The 16,320-nt window shown below is 46.8% G+C and overlaps 1 protein-coding gene across 1 annotated transcript in view; it reads left to right on the forward strand.

Annotated features, from left to right (window-relative positions):
* PRKAR2A (protein kinase cAMP-dependent type II regulatory subunit alpha) overlaps positions 1–16,320 on the forward strand; it is a 156,811-nt gene that overhangs the window by 122,587 nt on the left and 17,904 nt on the right. The window contains exon 6 of the mRNA XM_073350887.1: positions 12,259–12,412. Within this exon, the coding sequence (XP_073206988.1) occupies positions 12,259–12,412 (154 nt within the window). The remainder of the gene's footprint in view (positions 1–12,258; positions 12,413–16,320) is intronic.

Here is a 16,320-nt window from a genome sequence, read left to right on the forward strand (position 1 = left end):
GGAAGGTTTCTTGGCATTTGCTCTTCCTGCAACTTTCAGATTCATCAAAGTTTATCAAATCTCTTCCCAAATGGCAGAGAACCCACCACAGCTTGGGATTTGAATTTAGTTCTTAATTCTCTGATGAAACCTCCCTTTGAACCACTAGCTACTTAGAATTAGAGAAATATAGGACTGGAAGGAACCTTAGTAGGTCATCTAGTCCAGTTCCCTGCACTGGCGCAAGACTAAATAGTATCTAGACTGTCTCTGACAGGTGTTTGTCTAACCTGTTCTTAAAAATCTTGAATGACGCAGATTCCACAACCTCCCTCGGTAATTCCTTCCAGTGCTTCACTACCCATACAGTTCCTAATGTCTAACCTAAATCTCCCTTGCTGCAATTTAAGCCCATTACTTTTTGTCCTTGTCCTGTCCTCAATGGATAAGGAAAACAATTTATCACCCTCCTCTTTAAAACAACCTTTTATGTACTTGAAGACTGTTATCATGTTTCCCGCCCCCTCAGTCTTCTCTTCTCCAGACTAAACAAACCCAATTTTTTCTCAAAGGTCAAGTTTTCTAGATCATTTTATCATTTTTTGTTGCTGTCCACATCATTCCCAAAGTGTGGTGCCCAGAACTGGACACACTACTCCAGCTGAGGCCTTATCAGTTTTGAGTAGAGTGGAAGAATTACTTGTCTTATTGACAGCACTCCTGGTAACACATCCCAGAACAATATTCACTCTTTGAAACAGTATTACATTGTTGACCAATATTTAGTTTGTGATCCACTATAACCCCCAAATCCTTTCTGCAGTACTCCTTCCTAGGCAGTCATTTCCTATTTTATATTTGTGCAGTTGATTATTCCTTTCTATGTGTAGTACTTTGCATTTGTCCTTATTGAATTTCATCCTATTTATTTCACACCATTTCTTAGGTTTGTCAAGATCATTTTGAATTCTAACCCTGTCCTCCAAAGCGCCTGCAGCCCCTCCCAGCTTGGTATTGTCTGCAAACTTTACAAGTGTACTCTATGCCATTATCTTAATTATTTGTGAAGATACTGAATAGCATTGAGCCCAAGACAGAGCTCTGCAGGACCCCAGTTGATATGCCCTTCCAGTTTGACTCTGTGAACCACTGATAATTACCAGTTGTGCACCCACTGTATATAGTAGGTTCATCTAGGGTACCTTTTTCCCAGTTTGCTTATGAGAATGACATGCAAGACAGTATCAAAAGCCTTTCTAAATTTGAGATACATCACATTTAATTCTTCCCTCCCATCCGCAAAGAAGGATATTAGGTTGGTTTGACATGATTTATTCTTGACAAATCCATATTGACTGTTATTTATCACCTTATTGTCTTCTAGATACTTACAAATTGATTGTTTGATTATTTGCTCCATTATTTTTCCAAGTACCAAGTTAAGATGATTGGACAAGCCAGGGAATTATAGACCATATTCCCCTTTTTATAAATAGTTACTATATTTACCCTTTTCTTGCCCTCTGGGATCTCTCCCATTCTCCATGAGTTCCGAAAGATAATCACTAATGGCTCAGAGAGACTCATCAGCTGTTCCTTAAGTATTCTAGATGTACTTGGTCAGGCTCTGCTTACTTGAAGATATCTAACTTGTCTAAGTAATTTTTAACTTGTTCTTTCCCTCCTGTAGCCTCAGATTCTACCTCATTTGCACTGATGTTCACTATGTTAGTGGTCTGATCTCTGCTAACCTCTTGGTGAAAACTGAAACAAAAACGGTATTTAACACTTCTGCCACTGTTGTGTTTTCTGTTGTCTTTTCGTCCTCATTGAGTAATGGGCCTACTCTGTCTACTCAATCTTTCTCTTGCTTCTAATGTATTTGTGGTTTCTGGTTAACCTTTATGTCACTAGCTAGTTTAATCGCATTTTGTCCCTACGCCTTTCTAATGTTGTCCCTACATGCTTGTGGTGTTTTTTAATATATATTCATCCTTTATGATTTGATCTAGTTTCTGCTTTTTGAATTTCTGGTTATTGAAGATCTACTGGTTAAGCTAGGGTGCTTTCTTACTGCAATTCTTATCTTTCCTATGCATTGGGATAGTTTGCTCTTGTATCCTTAATAATAATACTTGTATGGTTTTAAACTTTTCCATGAAAACTGCCTTTCTTCTTCGAGTGTTTGCTCATATCGATTCCAATTAGGTGTGCGCGTGCTGCGTTCACGATCGTCTGATAATTTTTGCCCTAGCAGTGGGTCGGCTGTGGAGCCCCCAGAGTGGCGCCTTCATGGCACTGGATATATACCCCAGCCGACCCAGCGCCCCCTCAGTTCCTTCTTACCGCACGTGACGGTCATTGGAACTGTGGAGCGCAGCATAGCTGTCCTCCACTCTCCCTAGCTTTTTGCTTCCTATTGTTAGATAGTTGTTATAGTTGTATAGTTGCAGTAGTTATTATAGAGAGAGTGATAAGTTTAGACTTAATTTAGTGAGTTGGAAGGGATCCTTCCCCTCCTCCCTGCCTGCCGCTTGGGCTCATGCCCAAGGCTCTGGGTTTCAAACCTTGCTCAGCCTGCTCAAAGCCTATGCCAACGGGAGACCCCCACGACTCCTGTTTGAAGTGCCTCGGGGAGTCTCACCAGGCTGACAAGTGTAGGATCTGTAAGGCGTTCAGACCTTGGACCAAAAAGGAATGGGACTTTAGACTCAAGCAGCTCTTTCTGGAGGCGGCCCTTAGCCCGGCCCTCCATCGGCTCGCCAAGTCCCGGCACTGGGCGCTTCAGTGCGCAGCGCCCTGGCGGCTGCATCAGGTACTGCACTGTGGTTGGACTCTGATAGAGGCCCGCAGCACCGGACCTCTCCGGCACCATAGCCAGTACAAGTGACCCGGCGTTGTTCTCTATCTCCGGGCCAGAAGAGACCGCGCAAGCCAGAGATGACTGTCCCACCTCAACAGTCGCCGGCACCTCCTATACCAGCCTCGGAGTCGCGTCCAGCACCAGAGCAACTGGGGGTACAAGTGCCGATACTGGCGCTGTTGACTCCAGCATTGAGAGCGGAGCTGTTGAGTCCGGTGTGCACAGGCTCCCCGACCCGGACCAGGGTTGAGCCCCGGCTTCCGTCAACGCCGGAGACATTTGCAGCGGCGCGAGCCCTCATTGCCCTCACAGAGCCGGCATCATCACAGACTGCGGCATAGCCTCCAACTCGTTCGGTACCGTCTAGGGGCAAGCCAACCCTAATATGTCCGCCATCTCCGCGCATGCAAACACAATCCCGGTCCCAGTCCCGATCCTGGCGCCGCTCGCAGTCCCAGCGCCGTTCGCAGTCGTGCCATTGGTCGTACTCACAGCACCGATCTGGCTCTGGGCACAGTTCTGGACCACGGTACCGTTCGGGCTCCTGACGTTGATCCTGGCACCGATCAGAGCACCGATCTCCTTCCCAGAGCCGATCCAGACGCCGCTCCCACAGGCGGTCATCGTTGCAGTCAAGATCTGGATCCCGGTACCGGCCCAGTCATCAGCACCGATCTCAATCCAGGTACTGCTCCCCAGCGCCTCACCGGCACCGCTCTCCAGTGACCTGGTACCAATCTGCACCGTCCCCCAGAGAGTCGATGCAGGCACGCTCTGCACTGCCTTGGCTCTCACGCTCTGCCCTACAGTCGTCACAGTCCAAGGGCAGCTCGTGCTCAGTCTACCCCACTCCAAGCCACGGCAAGGGTGATGTGGGTCACTGGCAGGAGGAGGGCCAAGATCCTAATCAGGAGCCTTCACAATGGTCCTTCTGGACCCTGTGGGCGTACCACCAAGTCCAGTGGGTTCCGTCAGGGGCCTCCCTCTCAGCCCACTCAGAACCCCAGGTACCAGAGGCCACCATAAGTCGTCGTCCTCCGGGGGGTATAGAGGCGACTGCACCTACCCCAGAGCAGGCCCCAGACCCCAGTGTAGCGGATCCTGGGCAACAGGACCCTTCACAGCAGGTTCTGCCACAGGATCCCCTGGCCCCGTGGCATCCTCCTTGTCCTCTCCAGATGAGGCAGTGGCAGGGACAACAATTTCGGGTCCTCCCCCGATAGACCTTCCTGCCCACCAAGACTTTCTATGTAGGGTGGCACGTAATATGAACCTCCAAGCTGAGGAGGTAGTGGAGTTGGAGGACCCAGTGGTGGACGTCCTTTCAGCAGAGGCCCCGTCCTGAGTAGCTTTGCCCATTATCCACACCGTCCAGACCAATGCCAAGACAATTTGGCAAACCCCTGCCTCCATCCCACCGATGGACAGAGGAGTGGAGAGGAAATACTTTGTCCCCTCCAAGGAGTACGAGTACCTTTATACTCACCCTCAGCCGTGTTCACTAGTGGTGGCCTTGGTGAACGAAAGGGAGCGGCACGGTCAACAGGCTCCGGCCTGTTTTCGAACAAAACGGACTCTACACTACAGAGCCTGAAAGATTCCAGGGCTATCATGCGCTCCCTGGGAACGCACACCCCAGTTACCCAGCGCAGGCCCTTAAGCCGCAGCCTCAACAGTCCTACCCCTGAGGCAGGACTTTTATAGAAGGCGCGGGCGAGGTGGTAGGATGAGATCTACTGGCCAGCAACCCGGTCAGAATCAGGGCCCTCCCAAACCACCGTTGGGGCCTAAGCAAAACTTTTTAAGGTGTGCCAGAGGACGGCTTGCCAGTCACCATCCAGGATCCTTCCCCTCCATTTTGAAATTATCTCTCCCATTTCCACCATGCGTGGTCCCGTATAACTTCAGACCGTTGAGTTCTTTGCACAGTGGAAAAGGGATATTCTCTTCAGTTTTCTTTCTCCCCTCCCTTCCATCCTCCTCCCCGTCCCTCTCCAGGAACCCTTCTCACGAGCAACTCCTTACATAGGTGGTCCAAACGCTCCTGACCGTGGGAGCAATCGAGAAGGTTCTAAGGGAGCTAAGGGGTAGGATTTTTTACTTGTTACTTCCTAATCCCCAAGGCCAAGGGTGGGCTTCGACCCATCCTAGATCTGCGCGGACTCAACAAATACATGGTAAAGTTGAAGTTCCGCCTGGTTTCACTGGGGACCATTATTCCTTCCCTGGATCCTGGAGACTGGTACGCCACCCTCATCATGAGGGACACGTACTTCCACGTAGCGATTCATCCAGCGCACAGACGTTTCCTTCGCTTTGTGGTCAATCACAAACACTACCAATTTACCACAGCTTCCAGGGTGTTCACCAAATGTATGGCCATTGTGGCAGCCTCCCTTCATCGACAACGGATCCAAGCGTTTACACATCTCGACGACTGGCTTATTCGGGGCTGCACCAGGGACCAAGTACAATCCCACGTTTGACTCACCATAGACATGTTCCGCCAGCTGGGCCTCCTGCTCAACACCGAAAAGTCGACTCTGGAACTAACCCAGAGAATAGAGTTTATCGGGACAGTCTTAGACTCCAGACTCGTCTGAGCTCTCCTACCGGACACCTGCTTTCAGTCGCTGGTGAACATCGTCCGCAGCCTTCAAAACTTCCTGACTTCAACTATAAAGACATGCCTGAGCCTTCTGGGGCTCATGGCTTCGTGCACGTACGTAACCAGGCATGCCAAACTTCGGCTTTGCCCGCTTCAGGCCTGGCTGTCAGCAGTATATCGGCCAGGTTGAGACAGCCTGAGCATGGTGGTCACTGTCCCAGAAGCGATTTTAACCTAGTCACAGATGCATCATCTCTGGGATGGGGTGCCTTCCGAATGCAGGGTCTATGGACCGCACCTGAGCTATCTCTTCACATCAGTGTGCAAGAGCTGATGGCAGTGCACCTGGCGTGTAAAGCGTTTCACGGGTACCTACATGGCCGTTCTGTGGCGGTCCTCACAGACAACACCACGGCCATGTTCTACATCAACAAGCAAGGGGGAGCACAGTCATCCCCCCTCTGTCAGGAACCATTTGCCTGTGGGAGTTCTACATAGCTCACTTGATCCATATGGTGGCATTGTTTCTCCCAGGGGTTCAGAACACACTGGCGGATTGCCTCAGCAGGTTCTTCTAGTCTCACGAGTGGTTGATTCACCCAGATGTCATCCACTCCATCTTCCTGAGGTGGGGGTTTCCCCAGGTCGACCTGTTCACCTCACGCAACAATGGGAAGTGCCAAGTGTTCTGTTCTCTCCAGGGACATTCCCTGGGTTCCCTCCCAGACGCCTTCCTACTTCTGTGGAAAGACCAGCTGTTCTACGCCTTCCCTCCATTCCTGCTAGTCCACAAGGTCCTGCTCAAGTTACGCAGGGACAGAGCACATCTGATTCTGGTCGCCCCGGCGTGGCCCAGGCAGCACTGGTATACCACGCTCCTGGAGTTATCGGTAGACGCTCTAATCACGCTCCCGCAGTGGCTGAACCTGATCTCACAAGACCACGGGTGCCTCTGTCACCCTGACCTGCAATCACGCCACCTCATGGCGTGGATGCTGCATGGCTAACTCGGTCAGAGCTGCTCTGCTCACACTCGGTGCAGCAGGTACCGCTAGGCAGCAGGAAACCCTCCACCTGAGCCACATATTTGGCCAAATGGAAACGGTTTTCCTGCTGGTGTGCTCAGAACGGCACGCCCACCGTGCAGACATCGGTGCATTTCATCCTGGATTACTTCCTGTCCTTAAAACAACAAGGTTTGGCTGTATCATCTATCAGAGTGCACCTGGCAGCCATTTCCGCTTTCCACCCAGGGGAACATGGTTGCTCAGTCTTCTCCAACCCTATGGTCGGCAAATTCCTTAAGGGACTGGACCGTCTATACCCGCAGGTGCGACAACTGATTCCTGCATGGGACCTTAACTTGGTCCTCTCCAGGCTTATGGGGGCCTCGTTCGAGCCGAGGGCCACCTGCTCGCTCCTGTACCTCTCCTGGAAGACAGCTGTCCTTGTGGCCATCACCTCTGCAAGACGTATCCGAGCTCAGAACCCTCATGTCAGAACCACTGTGTATGGTGTTCCATAAAGACAAGGTACAGCTGCGACCTCACCCTGCCTTCCTTCCTAAGGTAGTGTCAGCCTTTCATGTCAATCAGGACCTCTTCCTTCCGATTTTCTACCCGAAACCACACACTACTCGATGGGAGCAACAGCTGCACTCCCTCGATGTTCGTACAGCTCTCTCCTTCTATGTTGAGCGCACAAAGCCGTTTAGAAAAACGACCCAGCTCTTCATTGCCATGGCCAATCGGATGAAAGGCCTCTCGGTCTCCTCACAGCACATCTCTTCCTGGATCACGGCCTGTATCCGTGCTTGCTATGACTTGGCCAGTGTCCCGACCACGCATCCCACCGCCCACTCCACAAGGGCTCAAGCCTCATCGGCCACTTTCCTGGCCCAGGTTCCAATACAGAAGATCTGTAGAGCTGCCACTTGGTCATCGGTACATACCTTTGTCGCTCACTATGCGATAATTCAGCAGTCCAGGGGCGATGCTGCATTTGGTTCAGTGGTTCTGCACTCCGCAGTATCTCACTCCAACCCCACTGCCTAGGTAAGGCTTGGAAGTCACCTAATTGGAATCAATATGAGCAAGCACTCGAAGAAAAAAGATGGTTACTCACCTTTGTAACTGTTCTTCTTTGAGATGTGTTCCTCGTATCCATTCCAAACCCGCCCTCCTTCCCCTCTGTTGGAGTAGCTGGCAAGAAGGAACTGAGGGGGTGCTGGGTCGGCTGGGGTATATATCCAGCGCAATGAAGGCGCCACTCCAGGGGGCTCCACAGCCAACCCACCGGGTGTTGCTAGGCTAAAAATTCTCAGACGATCATGCACACGGTGCGCACACACCTAATTGGAATGCATATGAGCAACATATCTCGAAGAACAACAGTTACAAAGGTGAGTAACCATCTTTTCTAGTGGCGCAGTTAACTATGCTTGAAGACTTGGTGAGTTAGGTGCTTTGATGGTTAATCCTGGCTTTTATGCTATCTTCTTCAAAGATAAAGTATCCCTCCAGCCACACCCGGGTTCCTACCCAAAGTCATCTTCAACTTCCATATCAGTCAGGCTATTCATCTGGCAGTTACCCCATCAGACTAGAGAGGATACCTGGGATGTTAGGAGAGCATTAGCATATTATTTGGACAGAATTAAATCTTTTAGAGCCTCTCAGAGACTATTTGTATCTATTGCAGACAGAGCTAAGTGAACACCAGTGTCTACCCAGAAACTTAAGTGGGTTTCAGCCTACGTCCTCTTCTGCTGTGGAGCCGCTATTCATCTGATTTCTGCTATCCTTATACTACTGAGTTTCATGTCGTGTCCTGGCAGTTCTAGCTCCTCCATTTTATTGCCCAGGCTCCTTGCATTAGTGTGCAAACATTTGTTGTTTGTCTGACCTTGCCCAGTTTCCTAGCTGGATTAGGTATAGTCCTTGCACTGACTGTATCACTCATCTGACTATTGCTCCTGCCAATATTGGTGCATTGTTTCGTTTTGGAGTCCTTACGCCTATCTTCTGTTGATGGTCTTATGCTTCCCTTAATAGGCTTGTTGTTTGTAGTTTCTCTGTTAACTGCATATGGCATTGGTAGTTCACTGTTCACTGCTAGAGTGGTCTTCTGTTAGCATACTGAAATTGTTTTCTCTTGTCTGTATTCCATATATAATTAAGTAATATGGTTTCAAGGGTCAAAGTCCTTTGTAGACATATTAGGCTGTTTCCCTGTTCTTCTGGCTTCAGCCTTAGCTTTCTGGATGAAAGGAGAGTGCCTCAGCTGAGGCCTCAACTGAGACTGGTAACTCTTGGATTGCTTTGAGGTATCTCCTGAAATGTTCACAAGCCTGACTCTGACATAGTGGAAATTGACCCAGCAAACTAAATTTTAATCTTTTTGGTCTGAAAGGCTTCGAGGCAGGAATGCCGGCTTGTGGGTTTGTTGCAAAGCTTTCCCACACCTGATACACTATAGTTTCCAAGTTGAGGTATCTGTGCAGGAATCAGTATGGTGGAGCTATTTGCAAGTGTTGTTGGCACAGAGCTGCATCCAGTGCTTGTTTTAGAAACCGGAGAGTTCAAAGACAACTCCTATCCAATAGCAGGGTATGCAGTCATCACTCCTAACTGCTGCTTGACTGATGCTGCCAGCTAGGACTTAATTTAGTGGACTCTATTTGTTCCTAAACTTATTTACTGAAGAGTTCCACTTGCTGCTATAGCTGACAATTCTCTTATTTCTAGGTGGCAGTTGACACCCTATGGGAGGTCAATAACATTCTCTCCAGTTTGTTGGTGAAGATTATAGCTTTGCATCCAACATCAAGTCTATTTAAAAACTTGATGTGGTGGTTTTTCTGGGGTTCTCTTCTGTAAACGGATTCATTGGCTGTTTTTCCTCTAGAGATTACATCTTTCATAAATTCTCCTTGACCAATGTCTGTTCCAAGGAATGACTATTAGGATATTCCTCAGATGCATAGTTCCTTCTCAGACACTTCCCTTATAACATTAAAATGTAGGGAATCTTTGTCTTTTCATGAAGGTAGGTATGTTCAGAGGTACTGTCATCAACCATCCCTGACAATTGGTTGGCTTGGTTGCAGTGCAGTGGCTGCTAATGCATATGGGACTCTAGGTATACTTGGTCCCGCTTCAGCACAGCGGGATGGAGTAGATGACCTCTGTATCAGAGGCCCATTTGACGTTCACTACTCTGTCAGAAACTCTTGTCAGGCCTGGCATACACACTGTGTCATATTTCTTTCAAAGGTGGCATGTTGTATATCGTTTGAAATCTAATAACACACTGGTCATTAATGTCACTGAAATGTTTGTAATAACTCTGTACGTGAAAATCTGGATACTCTAATATGTCCTGGAGACGGTAAACAGACAAAGGTGAGAAAACAGGTTTCTTTCACAGGGAAGGAAAATGCGGTGGCAGATGCCTTGTCCAGGAAAGAGGGCTCTAACCGTCTGCCTCTGGGTCAGCCAGTGGCTAACCCTCCTGCAGTGTTGTAAGGGGGCAGGTGTGACCCTAAGAGCATCTCAGAACCAGAGGGTAGGGGACTCCTGGGTATTGTAATGAGTTTCAGCTGGCCTGACCAGTGTACCCCAACTCAATTAATATTCTTGCATAGTATATGTATGTGGTGTGTATTAAACATTATGGATATATGCTAGAATTATCACTAAAATGCGTTTAAATCAGGCATGTCAGGGGAAATTGGTAAATAGTCTGCCCTAGACAAAGAAATGTTTGCTTCTCTGACCAGTCTGGTCATCAGGCAGAGAGAATGAGGGTCTGTTTACATATTAGTTAAACTAAACTAGCAAGCTAACAACTGGGGGAGGAGACAGTATGGCATCTATACCTAGGAGGAGAAAGAAGCTTGGCTGTGTTTTACTTTTCAAACAATACATTACAAATTTTTGCTGGTCTGTAAAGATGGGGTGGAGGCTAAACCTCAAGTGATCAGCAATTGAATCTACTGATAGCATACAATATTACTGTATGATAAAAGTGTGTTGAGCAAGGTCTTTTATGAAAGCCTATGACACCCTGATGATCAGTATAGTTGTGAATTGTAATTATTAACACTACATAGAGAATTATGAATGCTCCTTAATATTATACTTTACAGTCTGTGACCTAAACAAAGGGAGAAACAGGTCTTTCCCAGACAGGAGGGAATGTTCTAGCTATCTCCCTGTCTCCAAAGAAATTAAGCAAGGTGTGACCAAAACAAGAATCCCCATTTACATAGAAATCAGATGGGGAATGAGAAGGCCACAGGAAGAGAAGAACAGCAAGGTATATGAACTTTGAGAGAGGGAGGGCAGAGAACATCCCTAAGTTATCCATCACTAGACAGACACAAGAGGCTAGAGCTCTTGCAGCTGTGAAAGATGGGTCCTTCAACCCAGGAGGGGTTGAAGTCTCTGGAAACTGACTATAGGTGAGAAACCTGCAAAGGCAAAGATCTTTCACCTAGGAAAACAAGGCAAACCAGCATCTTGTACTTCTGTGGAAGGTTCTGACTGAGGGAAAGTCAGCCATGGCTCGAGAGACTGGTAACAGAAACCATCTTGAACAAAGCCTGTACTTTCCTAGATAAAGTTTTAGACTTTTAGATGCATTTTCACTTTTATTTCCCTGTAGCAGTTTCTAACTTTATTCCTTTTACTTAGCAGCACATAACTTTGTCCTATTGTTAATAAATGTGTTTTATTTTTACTATAAACTAACTAAGTGTTGAGTTTGCAGGGAAGAGTTTATATATCCCAGTTAAGTGAATAAGCTGTAATATGCTTTTGTCTCTTTAAAGGAACAAATAAACCTTATTATTTCTCTGAACTGTCCAGGAAAAGGCTGGTGATTACAGAGCACAGGGTTTGGGGAATATTCAGGATGGGGAGTGTGTTGGGGTCACTTTGCTAGTTGTAATCAAGGCTGGTGGAAGTCAGAGTGGGGCTGGGGGTCTGTAGAAAGGCTGTTGGGGTCAAAGTTGCTGAACCAGGGCTGGTTGCATAGTGCACAGGCATTCAGGGTGTGACCTGCATATTTGTTGCTGTGAGTGTCCCAGGCTGGGAACTATAGTAGCAAGTCATTGTGAGCCACTCAAGGTTACAGGGTAAATCCCTCACTGGTCTGGATTACACCCCCAAAAACTGTGACTTCTCTAGCTCTACGTTCCTGTGATTCACTTATTGTAAATGGAATAACCAGAGAAACTCATTTGGACTGCCCTAGTACTTGGAGTCCCTGTCCAATGCAGCAAAAGCCCTCTTGGTGTATCTTCTTAACTTAACCGAAGAAGACACATTCATACTCATATGTTCATCTCCCTTCTTTCCCCCACTCCAACATATAGTTTGACAAAATGTCTTTTAAAGAGCCAGGCACCTCAAACGTCAGAACCAGCAGCAGTTAGTCTAACTAAAAAAGCTCCTAAACCCAATGACATCTGCTAGGCATAGCAAAGTCAGAAAGCCCAAGTAATAAATTCAGAAGAAAGCAGGGAGCCCTGATCAGGATGGACAGAGGGAAGCTTCCAGGTGTTAAAATGAAGTGTGAAGGGAGAGGTGCTTTGAAGGCATCTTACATAGAAATAGCTTACAATCAGATAATGGCAAACTGGGCAGAACATGTGCTCTTGGTACATAGATCAGAGATAGGAAAACTAATTCTTGTACTGGGAAAACATCTGCATCATTTATATTTGAGCCAACTGTTGAAAGCAGTATTTTATTAGCAGTGCTTTAATTTGGTCTAATGAACAGTATTTTTTCTATTTTTCCAGGGGATTGTATGATATTTTTGTAACAAGAGAGAGCCAGCCTCGTTGTGTCGGCCGTTACGACAATCACGGCAGTTTTGGGGAACTGGCCTTGATGTACAACACTCCTAGAGCTGCTACCATTGTTGCCACAACAGAAGGAGCCCTTTGGGGACTGGTAAGTGTGGAAAATTACTCTAAGCTGCATCAAGTGTTAAACACTAATTAATATACCCCATCCATCATCAGTTACTTTTTCCCAGTGCGTGTCTGTATGCAAATAGCTATTTTATCATGATTTATAATTTCAACCCAGAGTTCATTGTGCAAATGCTTTTTACCACTTCCCTAAAACAATCTGTCAATAAATCATAACTCCAGATCTATTAGTGAGGGTCATTTGGTCACTTCACAGGCGCTGCAATGTAAAGCTTTTGCTAGTTAGTCTGTTTTTTCATACTGCAGAGGGATAAAGAGAAGGTAACGAATGCATGTATTTTATAGTAGGAGAACAGCCCTGCCCATTTAGGACTTGGGAGGCAAGAATGTTAACTCCCCAGCATCTTCCTCTCTCTCTGGGAAACAGTTGTAGTTCTCTTTCTCGTTAGCCTGTCAAGTAATCTGAAGCGCTCACTTTGAGGTAGGAAGAGACACCAAAAGATTTGTTCACCTTCCCAAGGACAAACTGTAGCTTTCATGTTGTTCCTGGTCTCTGCCCCACATTGCTGTGGAAGAGGTCCCAGGATGAGCACAGCTTTGAGAGTTGTTCCCACGTTTTGGGCTGATAGACAGTATTGCTGCTTTTGTTTCTGGGTTCGCTTGCTAAATGTGACTTCTAGAAATTGGAGCTTCCTATATGGTCCTTTTCTTTACAGTATTTGTGTAAGGTCTACTTTCAAAGTGCTCGGTGTTACTCATCTGCTGTAGTGCACGTCAGAAAATGACTGTAATACCACAAAGCCTTTGAAGTTTGTCGTATAGTACACATGGCTCCTCAGCAACTATCAGTAAAGGTTGACTGTGCATTATGACCTTGATTATATGATTGATAAGCTATTATGCACCAGCATGTTTGTGCAATCTCAGTGCACACTGAGAAGATTGACTTCTCTTTTTGTTTGTAGTTCATAAAGGAAAGATTCTGATAAGCTAACCTGGGAGTAATGTTGGGGTCTAATTAATTTCTATAACAAAACAGGCTAAATAATATAAAATGAACCACCTGTACATGGAGCTCATTAGAAAAAGTGAATAAGGTGACTTTTTATTCCAGTTACCTTTAAGCTGAAATGAAGTTGATTTGCCTGGCCATAATTATGGTTATTTTCCCACGATCCCTTTGCCTGCTCTCTGCTTTTCTCTTTACCATACTTTCGTCACTCTGAAGTAGCACTGTCTCAAGCACCTCACTTCAGCTCTCAGCTACTCAGTAAAACACAGGAATGACTCGCTCTCTCTTCCACTTAGGAGGTTTTAACTACCTCCACAGCTCTGCAAGCCCATCTCAGCAAGACTAAGATCAGTAATCAAATCTAGGTCTCTTGCAAGGCAGTGAAGAGTACTTACTCCCAACATCTGATTTATCTTGCTCCTGTGCCACTGAATGCTTCTGGAGAGAGACTCATTAACATGCACACTCCCCTCTTTCAATTCTGCCTTCCTCCTGGTCAAACAGAAGCCCTTCTCCTCCCTCACTGACTCTCAAACCCACATTCCCACACTCATTCCCAACCTCTGATGCCTTCCTGAAATCATGCTTTGCTCCTGTGTCTTCTGCCTCTCCACACAGGATGTAACCAACTATTACAAAGAAAAGATCAGCAATATTTGCTGTGACTTCATTTTCCCCTTGCCCCCCAAAACTGTGTTTTCCTCTTGCTTTTCATTAGGTGTTTCTCACTCGCTCTTCTCCTCCAGTGACCCCATTCGCTCTCTCCTTTGCCCAAGACTGAACTTTTTGTCTTCCCCCGCTGCTCCCCTTCTCTCACTGCTAACAACACCATCCTTTCTGTCACTCAGGGCCACAGATTGAGTGTTGCCCATGACTCAGCCATCTGTCTACACCAATATCTAAGCCAGTGGTTTTCAACCAGGAGTCTAGGACCCCCCTGTGGGGCTGTGAGCAGGTTTCAGGGGGGCCGCCAAGCAGGCCAGCATTAGACTCACTGGGGCCCAGGGCAGAAAGCTGAAGCCCCACCACATGGGGCTGAAGTCCAGGGCCCTGAGCAATGTAGTTTCACAGGGTCTAGGTAATTGCCCTGCTTGCTACCCCCTAATGCCAGCCCTGGCTTTTATATGCAGAAAACCAGTTACTGCAGCATAAGTCGGCTATGGAGTTTTTATAGCATGTTTGGCGGGGGGCTCAGCAAGAAAAAGATTGAGAACTCCTGCTCTAAGCTGTGCCCAGATCTTACTACTGTTTCCACCATAACTGCTCTAAGATCTGGCTCTTTCTCTAAAATGCTCACCTAGGCCCTCTGGCCCTCCTTACCTTGAGAAGCCATCAAGTCCAGCCCCCTGCACAGGGGCAGAACCAAGTAAACCTAGACCATCCATGACAGGTGTTTGTCTAACCTGCTCAAAAAATCTCCAATGACGGGGATTCCACAACATATTCCAGAGTTTAACTACCCTTATAGTTAGAAGGATTTTCCCAATATCCAGCCTAAATCTCCCTTGCTGTAAATTAACCCTGTGATGGGTTGGACCCTCTTCTGGGGTGCCACCTGATGTATTGGGGTCCCACTGAGCTTGCCCATTCCACCAGCCTGGGCTCCCTCACTCTGTCCTGCTGCGCAAACATAGTTAGGGACACACCCAGCTGCAGAATCGCACAGAGTCTGCAGTCAGCTCTGTGTGGGAAGACTCAGCTCGGGGAATTGCCTAGCACAGAGGTACACACACTCTCTGGAGTGTAAACCCAAAATTATATTGCCTTGTGCTGTATAGAGATCTATACAGTGTAAGCTTGTGAAATTCGCTCCCTCCCTCAATGTGAAGGAAGATATGCACAGCTCCCCCCCCCCCCCCCATTATGAATTGCACAAACTGGGTTTTAGAATAAACAAAAAATAAATTTAACAGCTACAAAAGGTAGATTTTAAGTGATTATAAGGGATAGCAAACAGAACAAAGCAGATCACTGAGCAAATAAAACAAAACATGCAAACTAAGCTTATTACACTAAATTAAATGGTTGTTAATACCCAATTCCCACCCTAAGTGGTGGTTTATGCAAGTTGCAGAGTTTCTTGAAGGTAAACTGCACTGCTTGCAGCTTGAATCTCCAGGTATTTGTTTCACAGGTTGACCTTTCTCGCCTGGGCTCAGCCCCTGCCCCCAGTTTAGTTCCTTTGTTTCTTCTGGTGTTTTCAGCAGTCTTCCTTCTTGGGCGGGGAGGCAGTGGAGAAGAGCCAAGATTAACTCACTCCCCAGCCTTAAATAGGATTTACATATGACCGGAATCCTGTCTCCTAGTTTGACCCCCACCCCCTTCCAATAGAAAAATATCATGAGTCCAAAATGATGTCCAGTACCAGGTGACCTGATCACCTGACCCTACAGCGTTAAAGCAGCATCCCAGGAAACTTCTCAGGAAGGAGGGAGATTAGAATCTTCAAAGTCCTATTGTCCTTCCTAATGGCTCATCCTGGCTGTTTGCCTACTGTCTGGTGGGCGTTCCCCAGGTGAAAACACAGTTGTAATTATTACATAGTCAATATTTTTAACTTCAGATGCAGAAACGAAACATGCATACAGATTGGATAATCACATTCAGTAAATGGTAACCCTTCCAATGACACCTCACATGACCCCTCTTGCATAAAACATATCTTAGTTGTGCCATATTCATATCATAAGCATATCTCTGTGACTGTTATGGGGCATTGGGTCATAATCCCCATTACTTCTTGTCCAACCTTCAGTAGGTATTAAGGACCAAATGAGCACTGTCCTCTTTGTAACAGCTCTTAACATATTTTAAGATAGTCATCAGGTCCCCCCTCTGTCGTCTTTTCTCCAGACTAAACACATCCAGTTTTTTAACCATGCCTCATAGGCCAGGTTTTCTAAACCTTTTATTAT

Source organism: Lepidochelys kempii, chromosome 7 (genome assembly GCF_965140265.1).
Source record: "Lepidochelys kempii isolate rLepKem1 chromosome 7, rLepKem1.hap2, whole genome shotgun sequence".
Classification (NCBI taxonomy): domain Eukaryota; kingdom Metazoa; phylum Chordata; order Testudines; family Cheloniidae; genus Lepidochelys; species Lepidochelys kempii.